The following is an 18,520-nucleotide window of genomic DNA, read 5'->3' as shown; positions in this document are numbered from 1 at the left end:
TAATCTTATAAAAAATGAAGCTTGAAAAACATCTACTTATTTAAAATTTTAAAACTAAAATCTAAAAAGCCCATATAAAACTCTACTTATTTTCTCATCTAGAATAATTCCTATACTTTGCTGGATGTCTGAACATGAATCTCTCAGAGTATCACTGTGAAACAATATTATTTTGTTACTTTTTTAGTTCTGCGATTAGACAATGCACCGGAACCTTATGATGTGAGTTTTGGGAATTCTAGCTACTACAATCCAAATTTGAATGATTCAGCCATGCCAGAAAGTCAAGAAAATGCACGTGATGGCATTCCTATGGATGACATACCTCCACTTCGTACTTCTGTATAGAACTAAAAGGAAAAAGGCATCAAACAGCAAGTGTCATCTACATCCTAGCCTGTTGACAAATTCATCTTTCAGAAGGTTACACAAAATTACTGTCATGTGGATTTTGCCAAGGAGAATCATAAAACAGGAGACCAGTAGCAGAAATGTAGACAGGATGTATCATCCAAAGGTTTTCTTTCTTACAATTTTTGGCCATCCTGAGGCATTTACTAAGTAGCCTTAATTTGTATTTTAGTATTATTTTCTTAGTAGAAAATATTTGTAGAATCAGATAAAACTAAAAGATTTCACCATTACAGACCTGCCTGTTAATTTAATAATAAAAATTATTCCACCAAGAAATTCTAAAACACTGAAGTTGACTCTTTACTGCTCTGCCTGCAGCCCTAGTGCCATAATTCAAGATTACGTGTTCTTAAAAGAAAATTGAAAGGGTGCTTTTTAAAGCTAAAAAGAGGACATAGCCCAGAGTTTCTGTTACTGGGAAATTGAGGCAATAGAAATTAGAGACCTTATTCCAGTACATTATAATTTTCTAGATCAGCACACACATGATCAGCCCCTTGAGTTGCCAAGCTGACGACTGCACTCCACGGGGCCATGGCAGGAAAACTGACCCTACCCAGGAAAGTAATAGCTTCTTTAAAAGTCTTCAAAGGTCTTGGGAATTTTAACTTGTCTTAATATACCTTAGGCTTCAATTATTTGGGTGCCTTAAAAACTAAATGAGAATTGTGGTTAAAAAAAAAAAAAAGTTAACCAAAGAATATACCTGTACATAATTTGTACAGTTTTAAGTTGCTAGATAGGAACTAGATTTCTTATATTAGACATTATTGCTCAATCATAATGGAATAGATTCTGCATCTTTAAATGAATGAACTATAAGGTTAAAAAAGATGAATGGAAGTATCAAACAACTTTTTACTGAGCATCAGTTTCATAAGCAATAATATAAGAAGATTAATTTGGATTCTAGTATGTTTCAGTTTGTTTTTAATTACCACCTGCCTTTCATAGAAAAAATATGTTCCTTGATGTAGGAAAGTCTAGGTTTTAGAGATGAGAGGATGAGATCAAGAGTTAAATTCCTAAAGAAGCAGTGAATGTACGAAGAGAGCAAACAAAGCAAGTACCAACCTAGAGGCTTTATTTTTTAATTGATTCATGGTGTGTGTGTGTGTGTGTGTGTCTGCACGCGCATGTGTGTGTATGTAGAAACACAGAAACAGCTTCAGAAAATAAGGGATAGAAAGTACTTACCCCATATTGCCATAAAAATAGCAAAGAAGACTGTCCCTCCATTATCAAACAAATATGTCACCTGAGGAGAAAACAAACAGAAATATTAGTCATGCAAATTGATTATAATAATCCAGTGAATGCTGTTTGCACTCAGGTACTATGATTTTTTCTCAAATAGAATCATATTATTTTATAGTATGGAAATATTATATATGAAATCCTTTCATGGGTCCTGCATCAATTTCACATGATTTTTCTCACAGGGAGAGGTAAAGAAACAACATTAGCCCTCTTCTCTCCTCTCTTGATTCCCTTTATACCCCACCATCATTTCTAATTATAAATAATTCTACCATCCTATGGAAGTATTTGCGGGTCACAGATTGTCAAACTACAATGAAACTTGTATGAAATTAGTTTTTCAGGGGAGGCATTCCTACTTGCAATTCCTGTTAGCAAAATGTCTAGGAGTGGGGAAGTTGGAAAATGCAGGATTCTTCCAGTGAGCCAGCATTTCCAATAGCTAACTCTATTCTCTTAGTCCTTCAAAATGTAGGATGGGTCCAATAATGGCTATAAGATGTAACATATCCCATCTTAATTTGTTTCAGAAATTTCATAAATCACTGGACACTCATGAAACAAAGTGTTTTTTAATCAGATAACTGAAACTTCATAAAGAAGGATGCATAGTTTTATAATGTTATTGAATCAAATTTTAAGGCTTGTAAGTATTGTTTGATTTTAATAAAATATAAATTCAATTTACCTTTGCTTGTTTGCATTTGCATAATGCCCTCAGTATATATGTAACTTAGTGAGAGAAATTAAACTAACACAGTGAAGGCAAAAAATGTTTGGCCAGCACAAAAATTCCATAGAAACTATAGAGAAAATAGGGGCATTATCCTCATAGGAGGGTGAGGACAATCATGTGCTGAAGTACAGTATTATAAGAAAAGCTGGAATGGAATGGTGTTCTTGCTCAATCTGACATCCAGAGGGTGCTCAATGAGAGCATTAAAATAACAGTAATGTATATTTCAGTTGTAACATCTGGAACACACTGCAAAATATACATAAAGCAAGTCATCATAAAACGCATTTTTCTATAATATGGTATTATTGATAATATCATCATAGAAAAGAAGTGCTCCCTTTGAAGGTTGGTGGATAGGTGCAAAATGTCCCATATGGCTCTAAAATTCATTGTTGGTTAAGGCATGGCATTTCTAAAAAATAATATAAAAATTGGTTTTCAAAACAATCATCAGTGTACATTTATATTAGGAGAGAAAAGGATCATAAAGAAATTCTCCCACAGCACTCATAAAATTATACCCAGCAGGGAATCAAGAATTTTTTTTTCTAAGACGTCCCATAGAGACACCTGAGGCTGCTGAACCGCTGAACAGCTGTCTGTTTTCCTTTGTAAACCAACATCATACAGGAAACAGTCTCTTAAGAGTGTTAGAACAGACTGTGGGGATTTACAGGTCACCAAGAAATAATGGCTCTCCACTGCTCCAGAAATAGCCATGCTTTGAGAAAAGTGGCAAATAAAAAACCATCCTTAGTAACAACTGTGTTGCATGAACTTGTCATGGTCTGTGTAGTATTTTCCTTTAAAGTGCTTCTCATTTTTTTTCTTACTTGGTTTGCTAACAAATCTTTCAGGCATTTTAAGTTAATAAATTTAAACATTAACAGTTTAGAAACACCTTCATGAGATGAAGTTGGAGTACATGTAATATTCTTGTAATGTGGGATTACATACATCTAATGAGAGATAAAGCTAGAAGGAGCATTAGAGAAGACTTCAGAACTTGCTCTAAGGAAGAGTACAACAGTGTTTAATCATGTGTTAGATTTACCAAGCTTTTACACATGGGATGTATTATGATATGGGAGATCATAGAGACAACAAGAACAGCAAGAAGTCGGTAGTTATAGCTTGAGGTGTTAAGGGCTTTATTTAGGGTGCTGACATATGAGCTGCTGAATGAAAATGGGAAAAAGAGCGAAGGAAGAGTCAAGCTTACTGTGAAATGGCTCAAGTTTAGATCACGGGTGATTGACAGGAGAATTAAGTGATAAGTAGCGTTCTGTCTAATAGGATAAGAACACTTATTATATTGAAGAAACTCCAAATAAAATATTGAGAAAATTCCATAAGCAGCATAGAAGATTTTTTCTAAAAGCAAAAAGAATCTTGTCCTCCATATATAATTACATATGTAATACATGAAATTATTCTATTAGAAAAACAGCTTGCCTTTGTGAATGGAGGGCCCATGGCAAGCATTATGTTCAACACTGTTAATGTGACTAGGCATAACATATAAAAAAGGTCGCAAACTTAGCTTCAAAGCTTGATTTAAGTACACATTGTTCAATTTCTTTGACACCTGATTTCTCTTGAAGAGCTGAGTGTGGCTACAAATCAAAAAATGTGGGTACTGTTAAAGAGATAGCTTTCTTGTTAGGTTGGAAGCTGAGTCTATGTTTTCTGCATTATACCTGCTGGGTCTTGCTCTAAAATTGCTTTATAGGTTCAGAAAAACATAAGGCTCTGAAAAATGCCACTTATATCCCACTAAAGTCCCTCCAGGATAAGAATAAGATGACTCCTTGGTAGATTCAACCATGTACGCAGAGCTATGACTAGAGACTTGGAGGGCAGGGAGTCAGAATTGAAGCTGGAGGTCACGCCCTTTCACTTCCTCATTCCTTAACTCTTGAGCAGGGTGAAACCTCAATAACCATTTCATTTGCTGGACCTGAGCAGAAGCTACATAAAAAATAGGTATTGATAAGACTATTCTCCATGTATCTTTTAAAAATTTGGTCCTAGAAATTAGAGTCACCTAAGGAGTTGTTAACATAGAGAGTTTCAGGCCTCACCCTTGACTAGCTGATTTTCAATTTCAGGAAGTGGGGTCCAGAAACCTGCTTTATCACAAATGTTCTAGATAATAGGGTGTACAGTCTTATACACACTCTTTTTCTTTTCAATGAAGTTTCTGATTTGTTTTTCTAAGACCACCAGAGAGAGCACAAAAGAACCAGCGAGTAGGCAAGGCTAAAAGCAAAACTGCTAATTTATTCTTTGGTTATCTAGCTCCAGGGAAAAACGTATGGGGGTGAAGTCTGTTGGCCTCCGGCAAAGGAGGCCGAGAGAGTCACCCGGTAGAGCTCTCGGGCAGAGTTCCTAATGCAGTCCTGGCAAAGGCGGGGGCTAAGGAAGCCCGCCCCGCGCGTCTGCCAGGAGTGGCTTTTCTAGGAGTGGAAGGGCAATCGGCGGGGCATGGGTGTGTGTCGGGGGAGGGGGGGCGCTCCGCAGGTGCCACCAGGTAAATCTTAGTCTCTTCGGATTGACATCACCTGGCGCATGCCTGATTAATCTGCACCTTCCCGGGCGTCAGCTGCATTTTTGCACGCGCGGGAAAAGCCGGTGATGAAGAACCGGGAAATGCGCCATTTTGCCTCCGTTCGTCCAAACAGTTTCTTGCAAAGAATAGCTTCTCTTCTGCTTCTGTTGTAACCTCAAATCAGTATACAGCCTGAGGTTCATACTGGGTATTGAGTAAATGTTTGTTAAACTAAAGTTTTTCTTTAAAAAAATTACTATGAATAAGACTTAACTTCAAGGGGTTGGGTAATTATATTAAAAACAGCTTTAGGATCTTCTAGCTAATTATTTCACCTTAGATAAGAATTCCTAGAATCATAGGATTTGACAACGTAGTGTCAGTGCAAATATCACGAAATTACTTAATTGCAAAAATATCCTAATTCCAATTCTTTTAAGTACTAAAATAAAACTAGTCATGACAGGAAACATTAATGTACTTAAATATTAATGTTTATCATATTATAGGACCAGTTCTTTTCATGCAGACATATCACTGAAATTATAAAGGGGAATAGTTACATGTACACACGTCCTTTTCAATATAATATGGAAAATTTGATTTCCTTTTATTTGTCACAAGCAGTAATGGATTCTGTAAGGAACTGAATTGAGAACTCCATAGATCACGTGTCCAGGTGATTTTGCCTCTAGATGATCCTAGATTTGTTGGTTTGTACCTTTGGCAAAAATCTGCTCCCTTATATCTGATTCTACCCATCGAAAAATTATGAGATATTTAAATATGAAAATTTATAGTAAAATAGATTGTTGATTTCCATCCAGTAAGGGAAGAGGAACTCCTATTTTTAAGGTATAAAACAAGTAGCTACATTTTATCGTAGAGGAACAAATAAAAGACATTTCATCCTGGTGGGTTGTATTTCTTACATTCTTCCATGAGGCAATATTCTCCTTTGCAAGCTAACTTTTCCACCTTCCTTATACAAGTTATTAAGGGAATTCTTTGTGAGTCATCCCTGTCCTTAAATGTACCTTTCTCTGTTGAGAAGAGATGTATTTACTGCACGATGACAAAAGCACCCTAGATGTAGTGTTTCCTTGGACAGCTTCCTCACTTTATCACTCTGCCATATGTGGATACTTCTTGTCTTCAGTGTTAAAATAATGCCAGTGTGTGTTATTAGATATGTCCAAGTGAAAGAAGAAGTATCTGGATATTTTTGGCATTTCTAGGCTGTTATATGTCTAAAATACATAGGCTAGGAGAGAGACATATGTATATACATCTAATAACTCTTAACACACTTGGTTCTAGCAAAAAGTGATGAGAAAATGCTGCCTCCAAACAAGATAACCATGTTTCTAAGTCCCTATCATCTTTATGGAACATATAAAAGAATGAAAAACTAAACATTTATTCTGAAATTAAAGTATGAACAAAACAGACTTTAACTTTACTTATGTTCTTGTAGTAAGGACATTGAGTGGCTTTGGATTTTGCACCCAGCCTTGTCAAAATCAATTGTATGGAGATCTCCACTTCTGGAAATGATGGAGTAAGAGGGATTAATTTTATCCCTATGCTGGAAACACCCCCCAAATGCACAAAATATATAAAACAACAGATTACAAGATGGTAGACATCAGGCAACAAAGGGCAATGAGAGACAGAAAACAAACAACGTTCACTTTATTACTACTCAGATTACTGCCTTAAAGAGTTCTCAGGGTGTAGAGAAGAACAACCTAGGCAGTACCCAGTGAGCATGTATACAAGGAAACCATCTGTTAAGGAAAGTGCCATTTGAGAGACTGGAGTCAGGAATAGTGCCTGTTCCCATCAGCCACTGGGAACCCTCATTATGCACAGTGACTTGGGTAGCATACACAGAAAGAGCTTAGAATTGTTAAAATTCATAAAGATTGACCACACTGCGGCTCGGTGACTACACAGAAAACTGGAATTCTCATATACCATGGGTGGGTATGTAAAAGGTATAAACACATAAGAAAGGTTTTGCTTAGCAGGGTTTTCATAGGCTAACCATATACCTACCAAGTGATCTAACCAGTCTACTCCTAGGTATTTACCCAAGAGAAATGATAGCATTTGTCCATACAAGGGCTTGTAGATGAATGTTAATAGAAAACTTGTTTAAAATAGGTAACAATTTGAAACAATCAAAAATTTTGATAATAGGTAAAGAAATAAACAGGATAGATATTATGGAATAATGTTCAGCAATAAAAATGATCTATTGATAAATGCTACATTATGAATGAATCTCAATAAATATGTTGTGTGAAAGAAGTCAGAAGAAAATACATAAATACATGATTCAATTCAGACAAGAATCTAGAAAATACAAATGTATCTATAATGATACAAAGCAGTCAGCTGCTAGAGCGCAGGGGAAGGTCAGGGAGGCAGAGATTAAAAGGGAGTGAAGAAAATGTTGGAGATGATATGTTCATTATCTTGATTATGCTAATGGTTTCACAGGTGCACGCATATAACAAAATGTATCAATTCATATACTTTAAATAGGTATATTTCATTACATGTTAATTATACTTGTATAAAACTGTTTTACAAACAAAAATAATAATGTAGAATTCAGTGTTTCTTAAACTTGGAGGAACACTGAAATCACCCAGGAAAATCTGAAATATACCAGTATCTATGTTCCAGTCCCAAAGGTTCTGATTTAATTGCTCTGGGGTTGACCTGAGCTTCAGGAGTTTTAAAAGCCCTTCAGGTAATTCTAATAGGCAGCAATTTGGGGACTTTTTGAATGTTATTTCATTTTCTCTGTACCAATAGAAGTATTTTAACTTAATAAGTTTTCATGTACCATACAAATTTAGTAAACAGCAATAGAAGTAACTGTTTCCTAAAAAGAATCTGGATATAATTACACGTGGAAGTTTATGTTTATCTACAGTGGCAAAAATCAGTTATAAAAACAAAGGGAGACAAAAATGTTCAAATAAAAGTATACTCGCTTTGTAATTACAATAGACTGAAATTTTATTCAGTTGTCAATGGCACTTATGATGGTTGAAACTCTTTTTTTTATGTAGCATGGTTTTTTTTAATTAATTATTTTTTTTTTTATTATTATACTTTAAGTTCTAGGGTACATGTGCATAACGTGCAGGTTTGTTGCATATGTATGCTTGTGCCATGTTGGTGTGCTGCACCCATCCACTCGTCAGCACCCATCAATTCGCCATTTATATCAGGTATAACTGAGAACCTTAACTTTGGTAAAAAGCTGTTGACTGGAGGACTTCTTACTGCCTGCTTCTCAGTACTGCTCAGGGAGAAGAATGCGAGGGTCCACACTCACCTTGGCATAGATACAGCTGTCGTTGAGTCTCTGCAGGGAGCAGTTCTTGTCACAGAGAGGGCACATAAAGACTTCAGTGGCTTTACAAATTTCTTGGCTTGAGAAAAAAAAAGAAAAAAACCCCACAAAAACATAGCATGAAACTGTGACTAGAAATTCACTTAGCCCCTGCAGCAAATCTTGTTGGAAGCAGCAAGGCAGAGAGGAAAAGGAGAAGAAATGGGAATAGTGGGGAGTGGTGGGCACTGTGGTGTGACTCCAACTCAAACACTTCAGAATATTTGTGATGTGAAAGTTTTGATTTGCTTCTTTAATTTTAGAAAACATTGTCAAGATAATTATAATGATAACAGGCCATATTTTACACTTGTGTGATATCTGGTGAAACTCTGTCTACAATCACACTTTTATACATGATTTCATGGCACTCAGGATAATCTTGTGAGGTATTTACCAATGGAGTTTTAGCCAAACTCACAGGCTTGGAAGTGGCTGAGCTGGAATCAAACCTATTTGGATTTCTCAAGTCTGGTGATTATACAATTTATAACACCCACTGCAGTACGTATTGGTGCAGAATGTTCATCGGAGATTAAAATAATTGCTTTTTTATGTTTGTTTATTGGGGTCTTTTGCAGTGCCTTGACATACACTGTCACAATGACATGCCATAGTTTATATTTATGTAAATATGTTCTCTATTAGAATGTAACTTTACGACACATCTCTTCAGTTTTATGTCCACTGCCTTTAAAACAATCTCAGCATACATTTTAGATGACTTTGTGACAGCACTAACACATCAGTAACCATTTCCGAAAAGCCTCAAAGACTCACAGTTCTCAGCAACTTATTTGCAGGACGCTTTATGCCTTTTCCTCTCATACGTGGCCCTTTCCCATTTAGTATCCCCTGAATTAACTGTCTTTAAATCTTCTCTAGAAATGTTGAGAGAAATTTAAAGGCTTTAGAAAATGTGTCTGGATTCAACCCTTAATACAAGTTTAATTAGCAATGTTTACAGCAAGATTTCCTGTTTTTACACATTTGTACTTGAAACAAAAAAAGAGAAAGCGTATGCATTTCAATGTGTATTTCAAGTATGGGAGGTATGTAATCTCAAGCCAAAGTGGGGATCCATAGTGATATAATGCTTTACAGTGGGCAAGATGAATTTATGTTTGTCAAATTGTTTAGTCTTCACTCCAATCTTGGGTAACAGCAATTATCTCCAGTAAAAAGAGAAAAACAATGTTCAATTTAAGGAACTTGCTCAAAGTTATAGAGCTAGCCAGAGATACCTCAAGGACCCCAAGCTTAGGTTTTCTGACTGTAGATCCAGTTCCCCATCAACTATATCTAAAAGAGAGATAAAGTTTGCTTCATAGTTTAAGGGAACTTTTCTATCAAGTAATAATTTATTAATGATCACAATGATGAAATGGGTCTTACATATACTATAGCTCTTCTACTTTCACACTCATCATCTTACTAGTAATCAGGATGTCTACAGAAAGTAGGAGAAAGCAGGTAAAATATACATATTAAAAACCAAAAAGGAAGAGAAGATTATATCTCCTCTTGTGTCAATACCAGTAATTTGTAGGAATAAGAACTATTAACACACTTCGTGAAAAAAAAATAATTGAAATGAGCTTTTTAACATAATTCATTGTTTCACAAATGATACAATTTGTCCTGCTTTAGAATCTTATACTAAAAAGCTATTGAAGTTTGTTTATATGACATAATCTTTCTCAATTTCCAAATGGGGTCAATCAAAAGCTCAGATGTATTGAAGCACCAAGTCTAGAATTTCAGAATCTTTTTACTGTAGAATCATTACATTCATTTTCTGAAAGTCACTCAAAGCTCAACTTGATATATGATACACAAAAAACATCACACAACTTTTGACATTTTTTAGCCTAAAATATTTAAGAGCATCACAAGTTTCTTTGACTTTGCTTAACCACTAGAGGAAGGGAGAGTTCCCATCATGAGCGTTTCTTAATTTCTTCTGCAGTGCTTGACAATCTAAACAACCACTGAAATTGTGGTTTTCTTTTGTTTTGTATTTATTGCTACATATACACATCAAGTGTGATTCCATAGAAATCATCATCACTACCAATTAAAGATAAAAGTAGTGAGAAATTTTCCATATTTATGGGGTGGATGTTTGGACCCACTCACTTGAGGGTCCTCATGCTTCCTTATAATCCAGTTAACATGATAAAGAATGGAAGATAAAATATTTGCTTTACGGTACACTTTTTTTGAGAAAAATGTGAAACTAGGTTTAAGGAAAACCAGTAGGGCATTATGGATAAATCATTGCTTTTAAAATCATACATAATCATCAGAGAAATGCAAATCAAAACTACAATAAAAAAATCACCTCACACCTGTTAGGATTGCTACTATTCCTTAAAAAAAAAAAGTAAGTATTGGTGAGAATGTGGGGAAATTGTAATCCTGCACACTGCTGGTAGAAATCTAAAATGGTCCACTGCCATGAAAAACAGTAGGGAGGTTTCTCAAAAAATCAAAAATAGAACTACCATATGATTCAGCAATCCCACTTCTGGATACATATCCAAAAGAAATGAAATCATGATCTGGAAGAGCTGTCTGCACTCCCACATTTATTTCAGAATTATTAAAAATATCCAAGATATGGAAACAACCCAAATGTTTATTAACTGATGAATGAAGAAAGAAAATGTGGTATATATGTATAATGGAATATTATTTGGTCTTAGAAAAGAAGGAAATCCTGCCATATGTGATAACATGGATAAACCTAGAAGAAATTATGCTAAGTGAATTAAGCCAATCACAGAATAACCAATACTGAATAATTCAACTTATATGAGGCATATAAAATAGTCAAACTTATAAAAAATAGAGTTAAATGGTGGTTACCATTGGCTAGGGGAAGGAGGGAATGGAGGGTAAAATGGACAAAAAGTTTCAGTTATATAAGATGAATAAATTCCAGAGAATGAACTTCTGTACGACATTGTGCCTGTGGTCAATAATACTGTCTTGTGCACTTAAAAATGTATTAAGAGGCTAGATCTCACACTGTGTTCTCATCACCAATAAACACTTATTAATAACCAATTGATAATTAAATATAAATTAATAAAACATTAATTGATGGTATTAATTTATTTCTGTAATTAATTATATATTAATCATAATCATATAGTTGTCAACACTATTGACAATTTTAAAAATCAGAAATAGGTTTGAAACTTAGTTGACTACTTACTAGATATAGTCCCTGACCAAGTCACTTTTTTTTAGGGGATTAATTTATTCTTCTTATATGGGGATATCTAACTGGGATATTAGATTGAAAATATTTACAATGTACTTTACACATTGCAGGCACTTGATAAATGAAAGAAACTTATTGCTAAGCACAGTGTCAAGAGAGGGCTTGGAAATCCTCTAAGAAGCAAAGACTTTAAAAAATCTGGTCAATATTGAGTACCATATTCATTTCTTGGTGAGTTCTGATGCTGAAAAGGCAAGAACAGACCAGACAGTTGGGGCTTCAGGTCTGTTTCCTGGTTCCTGAAACCCAGGGCCTTAAAACCAGGCCACATGTATCTGTGCCTGTTCATTTTCAAATTCCTATATCTTTTCCCAGGCACAGATATGGCCATATTTCACCATGTAAGACCAGTGTATACATGTAAATATATACACGTATGTATATACAGTCATCTAAAACCTGATTGTTATATACGTCTATAATTAAGTGTAGGGCAATTAAGAAACATGATCTTAATTTAGTTGGACCTAACTGGTAGAAACATAATCAACAGAGCCACATCTGCAGCTTTGGAACATTTTTCTACCCTGCAACAAGCAAAAAAGAGCTTAATAAAATTATACTAACATAAGTCAACACAAAATAAAAGCTTGCTCTCCTTCCCCCACCCACCATGATAACACCTACAACTCAACCATGTCTGACACCTTGAATGGAAAATTTCAGTCCCCAAATTTTCAGTCAAGATATTCAGTGCTGCTTATCTTGGTTTAGAATAGAAAGTCTGACAGGATCTTAATTATAGTGTGACAGAAGTGGGAGTAATATAATACCATACAGCACTGAAGAAAAGAGTTTGCTAATGCCTTTTAGAACACTCCTTGTACTAAAGGTTAAAGAATACTTATCTCATACAAAAAGAGCCTAATTTACCCCATTGGTATATAAATCAATAGAAACAGCAAATCTATTCCCTTCATTCCTCTTTGTTCATTTTCAGCTTTGTAGTGGTGGAGTTGGGAAGTCTATATCATATGTTAACATTTTGTTAATATGTTCTCCATAGGACCAACTTGAAGACTCACTTTCCATATTTTAAAACTTATTTTAAAATGGTTTATTTTTTTTCCAATTCATTGTAACTCTAAACCACAACCTTTCTTCGGAGCCCCAGATGTTACTGATACAACAGAATATGAGGAAATGCCCAAAAGGAGGATGGCTGTTTCCGGTGGGCAGAAGTTTGTTCAGGAAGATGCTACCTTGCAGGATGGTAATGAGTTTGCAAAACCCTGAAATTAACCCATGACTAGATTAAATGGGTTTGAGCAGTAGGTGTTTCTTTGTTTTCATGTTATTTAGCTTTTGGCATTCATGAAGAACAACAGGACTTTGAGATATCGAATCAAGCAATTTGGTTATTGAATAGGATTTAATTCTCGGACAATAAAGCTGTTTCATTTTTAAGCATAATTGCTGTACATATACATACATATACATATTATATACGTTAAGGAAAATTCAGGGAAATTAATTTTTATGATCTCATGAAGAATATAACCTTAACATTAACTGTCATGTTCAGTATCTGGTAGCAAGGCCATGGTTAAAAGATGGATCAAAAGAGAAGAACGTGTTGAGCTTTGAAAGAAAGGGGAGAGATATTTTTCAGATTTTGAATTTTACCATACAAAGTTAAAGTTGATAATATACTTGTGATTGATTAAATAGAAAATGCTGTTAAGATTATTTAATGCTAGGGTGACTCTTGTCCTTGCTGAATAATAATGTACTGTTCCTATTTCCAAATCTCAAGTCACTTCAACTTTAACAGAAGCAACACTATTTTGATATATGTTTGACTTTTGTCAAACCTGATTTCACTACAATCTCCATATCTTAAGTGTATGCTAAATAAAATTTATAAATATTTGTTCCTCCAGAGAGTAATAATAAAGTAGAAAGTATGTTATGATCTGTCATGTACTCAGGAGAGTAGAGAAGGTTGCTTAGAGCAGAATTTATGCGGTACAATTGTTTTGTTTAGACATCTTTAAGTCTATTAGGTTCCCTCATGTGCAAAAAGAGCTATGCATCTCCAAGGGTGGTAGTGAAGGTTATAGCAAATGAAACAAGATATTTTGAAGGGCTTTGTAAATTATAAATTGAAATTATAAATTATAGCTATTATAATGATTTGAATGAATATATTGAGAAGGCCTTCTAGACTAACAAATGCTATGCAAATGTAAATCACACAAAACTATCAAATTTTTGAGTTATGTGGTATATACTGGAAAGAGGAATTTAACGTAAACATTCTTGGAAATTACTCAAGATAGTTTGCATATGAAAATATTAAAATGACCTTTTGTAATAGTGTTCCCTTCCTACCAAAAAAAAAAAAAGTCAAGAAACAGAAATAGCAAATAAATTAAATTGTAGTATCATCAACCATTTGTTTTTTATAGTCAGCATTATCGTTAAACCTTTGCCCACTCAGAAGACAGGCCAAACATTTTTAATAGGTCTCTTAATAGCCTACCTTACTTGACTTTTATTCATTGTAAATAATCCATAGAAGAAAACGCACAAACCAACAATTGCTGCAGGAATCAACATTCCAGTATACCATCCCAGCCAAGCAAAGTATAGTCCAATCTTCTCACCAAAGTATAGCCTGCATGAGAAAGTAAATCCTTAGACTGAGTTAAGGCAACATAAGCAATATTACAACTATTGATGCCACACCTAGTCAGAATTTCAGACGGAAACTTGAGGCTACACTCGGTTCCTCCTCAGCTCCATCTACAGTATCTGATACTCCTGCTTGTCAATTAATTCAATAATGTCAATATTGTTTATTTTTAAACCTTTTCAATATAGGGGCAATTCTGTCACATGTCTTTATGTATATGACATACTTCTTAACATGGCTCATAAACCTTGCTTTTCTCCATCTTCCTACTAGCATCCCTTTTCATTTTTCACATCACAGAGCTGCTCTAAACCATATAGCTTTCATGAAAATTGGAAAAAGGTCTCCCCTCTAGGTGGGTGCTAAGAGCAGGTTAGATTTCCCCCTCCGTCTGCACCCTTCACCAGACACCCTTAGGCTAGACATAATGTGCACCATTATGTCACATCTTCCTTAACAAAGCTCAACTCTGCAGTTTCCAAAGCACGCAGGACTTACCCTGGTTAATGTTGTCCCTCAACTTACAAAAATGTATGGCAATTACTGGTCATTCTTACATTCCTTTTCCTCCCTATACGATTGGCTGCTGAAAGGTAGACCTGTGTGTTGCTTCACTAGTAACCACCACAGAAAGTACTGAAGGATGCTAAGAGAGTTAATGCATTTAATTCCCCTCTAGCTGATGAATATCATTTAAATTGAAATGGCAGAGAAATAACACAGTTCTAATAACTACTCAGTTGCTCTTTCTTCACCTAACCCACTGTCAGTATTAAAGGCCTGGTTAAAAATGATAATTTCCTGACTTCTTTACCACTGTTTGGTCTCCATCTTCTAAAGATGGTTACTTAACACACACAGTTTTGTTCCTGCAACAAAGATTGGCACTTTAAAGTTGGTTTGGGAATACTGCACCGAGCAGTGATTCTTGCTAAGAAGAAAATTCTCTTATCATATTTCCTTAACAAGGCTTCTCTTTCTGAAAACTATTCTCTTTCTGCTTCATTCTCTGTGTTGTGCTAATTAAATCTTTTGCATATTCTACTGCGTGTAGACCTGGAATAATCATCCATCAAACATCACTTCTCCTTTTTTTTCATTTTATTTTTCTCTCCTAGGAAACACAGATCAATAGAAAATTTACTTCTTATACAATAATAATATTCTACTTTGAGATGGAAACATATTAACAGGTATTGAAAAAAATTTGTTTGCTTGAACAAGTGTTCCTCTGTGGGGTGGAGCAAACTTTTTAGCACATGTTACTAACACAGTAGAGGACCTTTATAATTTTGATGACAGAGGATTGCACAGACAATTCAGCGGATATAGACAGCATCATGTATATCAGTATGATATAGAGATTTTAAATTACGCATTGTTGAAGATTAAGAGAAGCAACAATACTATTTGGTGAAGTATAGTCACCTAAGTAAAAGTATATTTCAGATCTGTGTCCGGAGAAGAAGGAGCTGGTGCCATGTAAAAAAGGCTAATGAAAAATGTCCTTGCCTTAGAGCACTGGTACTCACAATCTTCTATGATTCCTGTGTTCCAAACAGAGCAAGGAGGAAGGGGAGGAAGTGGGGGCTGCTGTTGGGTAACTACCCATCACACAACCACAGCTCTCTTTTTATCTGTTTTTTTTTTTTTAATATTTCTGCCCTGTGTCATATTTCATTCAATGATATAATTCCGCTGCTGAAATAATTTCTATCATAAAATGAAACAATGTGGAAATCTATGCTTTTAGAATTGTTTCCTTTAGTGACATTGTTTTTAAATACAAATGCCTCCAATGCCTATTGTGAAATATTTTTTAAAATTGCCATATAAGAATTTTGCTACGCAAATTTTATAACTGATGATTTTGAATATGTGCTTTTCGTAGTTTCAAATATTTTTCATGGAAAAACAGATTGCAACTAAAATAGGACTTAGCTATAAAACATTTAAATTTATTTTTAAAGTGGGAAAAACCATGGACACATGTCCAGAAATGGTTATTTATATAAAAAAGGAATTGCCTGTATCTGACTTTCCATCCACTACTAAGGAACTACTTTATTCATCATGAGACAATACAGGCTGTGCCTATGGGTCTCCATTATCCATAACCAAAGATAAAGAAATTCAACTTTGAACACCCTCTTTCTCTCACTACAGATAGGAAGCAACACAGTAAGAGATGCATGTCCTCAAAAGTGTGTGGTTTTAAGAACAACTTACTCAAAATAAGTAGTCATAAATCTTAAGACAATCTTTCTGCTAGTTGTAGAAAAATGGGTCTTGTAGAAAATGCTATGCATAAATAGTTTACTATCCATGTTTGCCTCATTACCATCTAAATTTTGGTAACACAAGTTAAGTTCCTAAGGGGTAAAAACATGTTCAAATGCCCTCTATACTCTTTTATAAACTTTCTCTTGAGTGAGTATTACACCACACACTCCTTCCCTTTGCCAATTAAAGACAGAAATATAATTTTTTAAAGAAAAAATATCCTCCTATGTCAACAATCAAAGAAGTGGTAATAGTGGCTGAATAAACCTATTTACCGAAAATAAAGGCTGCTTGCTGGAATTATCTGAAGAAGCAAGAGTAATGTCTTCTATAGATGAGAACTTATACTTTCTGTTTATTTTTTGTCAACAAAAATTGTATATATTTATTGCATGCATGATATTTTGAAATATGCATATAGTTTTGAATGACTGAAGCTAATTAACATATGCATTACCTCACATATTTATTCTTATTATATAGTAAGAACATTTAAAATGTACTCAGCAATTTTCAACCATAAAATACATTATTATTAAGTATAGTCACCATGTTGTACAATAGATCTCTGGAACTTATTCTTCCTATTTAAATTCATTTTGTATCCTTTGACCAACTTTTCTCCAATTTCTGCCTCCTCCCCACCCCAGCCTTTGGTGACTACTATTCTATTCTCTGCTTCTATGAGTTCAACTTTTTTAGATTCTACCCATACATGAGATTATGTAGTATTTGCATTTCAGTGGCTTATAAAGAAAATATGATATATATACACAATGAAAAACTACTTAACCTTAAAAAGGAGAAGATCCTGTCATTTGCAACAACATGGATAAGACTGGAGGACATTATCTTAAGTGAAATAAGCTAAGTAAATGTAATTATTGACACTAGAATGCATGCTTGCAAATCCTAACTTCATTTTAATTCCTAATAGATACAGCTTTGTGAACCAGCACATTTCACTGGGTTCACAGTATCTAAAATAATTCTCCCATCTGCATAAAATAAAATCTGAGAATTTCTTGTGGTCATCAAACTAAGAAATAAAACATCTTGGTTCTGAATATGCCCAAATACTTAACGTTTGAAATCAAAAGCGTTTGGTGGTGGATGTTTATCCTCTGTATCTCCAGATCCTCATTCTACTTTTTTCCTTTCATTATAGGCACTAGGGGGTCTACTGCTATGCACTCTATAAGCTTTGTTCCCTCCCATTTTCTTCTGGCTTCCTGATGGGCTTGTTGACTGACTGAATGTGCTAGCAGGAGATTAGAGGGCAATATAAGAGATGGGGTTTATCACCCTGGTTTCCTCTTTCTTGGGCCATGGTTTGGCCATGGCTGCTTTCTTCCTAAGGTCAAATTTTTGGTATAAATTTTGACAGGTTCTGCCAAATGCTTTCTCCCCCTGTCCCTTCAAGATCTAGGTTTGATAGCAACTTCCAGCTGTGCTAGTCCCTGGGAGCTTCCTCATCTGTCACTGTCTCCCTTGACTCCGGCTTATGCTTCTATATATAGTTCTTTTATTAAATTCTCTACAAGTACCCCTTTCAGTGTCCACCTGTTTTATGCTGGGGGCACTGACTCAGTTGTGATTTATTCTTGATGTTTATACTTCATAAACAGCTTAAAATATTAACATATATAATAATATAAATGGTCCTTTTCTTTCATTCTATAAATATTTATATTTAACCACAGACTTAAGACCTTGTTAATACAGATTTCATGATTTCCAAAAGTAAAAAACAAATTATCCTCCATCAACATAAATGATATAAACCATGAATACAACAATATTTCAAGACTAATTCAAGTTGAAGGCTGTTATTTACTAGAATATGCATCCTGAAGTAGAGTAGATCTTTATTGAACAACAAATATATACAAACATGTGAAACATGCCTTAGCCATTTTTTTGTTTGC

At 34.7% G+C, this 18,520-nt stretch overlaps 2 protein-coding genes across 4 annotated transcripts in view; one reads left to right on the top strand and one right to left on the bottom strand.

The window, feature by feature from the left end:
* Positions 1-2,361, top strand: part of MUC15 (mucin 15, cell surface associated) — a 13,339-nt gene extending 10,978 nt beyond the window's left edge. For all 3 annotated transcript variants that reach the window (XM_011949151.1, XM_011949152.1, XM_011949153.1), the window contains one exon: positions 188-2,361. In XM_011949151.1, coding sequence (XP_011804541.1) covers positions 188-348 — 161 coding nt within the window. In that variant the 3' untranslated portion in view covers positions 349-2,361. The remainder of the gene's footprint in view (positions 1-187) is intronic.
* LOC105516821 (anoctamin-3-like) overlaps positions 1,193-18,520 on the bottom strand; it is a 243,576-nt gene continuing 226,248 nt past the window's right edge. Inside the window, exons 11-15 of the mRNA XM_011949155.1 lie at positions 16,539-16,681; positions 14,157-14,291; positions 8,323-8,419; positions 1,612-1,672; positions 1,193-1,230 (exon numbers count right to left, since the gene is read on the bottom strand). Of these exons, the coding sequence (XP_011804545.1) occupies positions 1,193-1,230; positions 1,612-1,672; positions 8,323-8,419; positions 14,157-14,291; positions 16,539-16,681 (474 nt within the window). The remainder of the gene's footprint in view (positions 1,231-1,611; positions 1,673-8,322; positions 8,420-14,156; positions 14,292-16,538; positions 16,682-18,520) is intronic.

The sequence above is a fragment of the Colobus angolensis genome, unplaced genomic scaffold, assembly GCF_000951035.1.
Source record: "Colobus angolensis palliatus isolate OR3802 unplaced genomic scaffold, Cang.pa_1.0 Scaffold290, whole genome shotgun sequence".
Classification (NCBI taxonomy): Eukaryota; Metazoa; Chordata; class Mammalia; order Primates; family Cercopithecidae; genus Colobus; species Colobus angolensis.
This window is presented reverse-complemented; position numbering and strand designations above follow the sequence as displayed.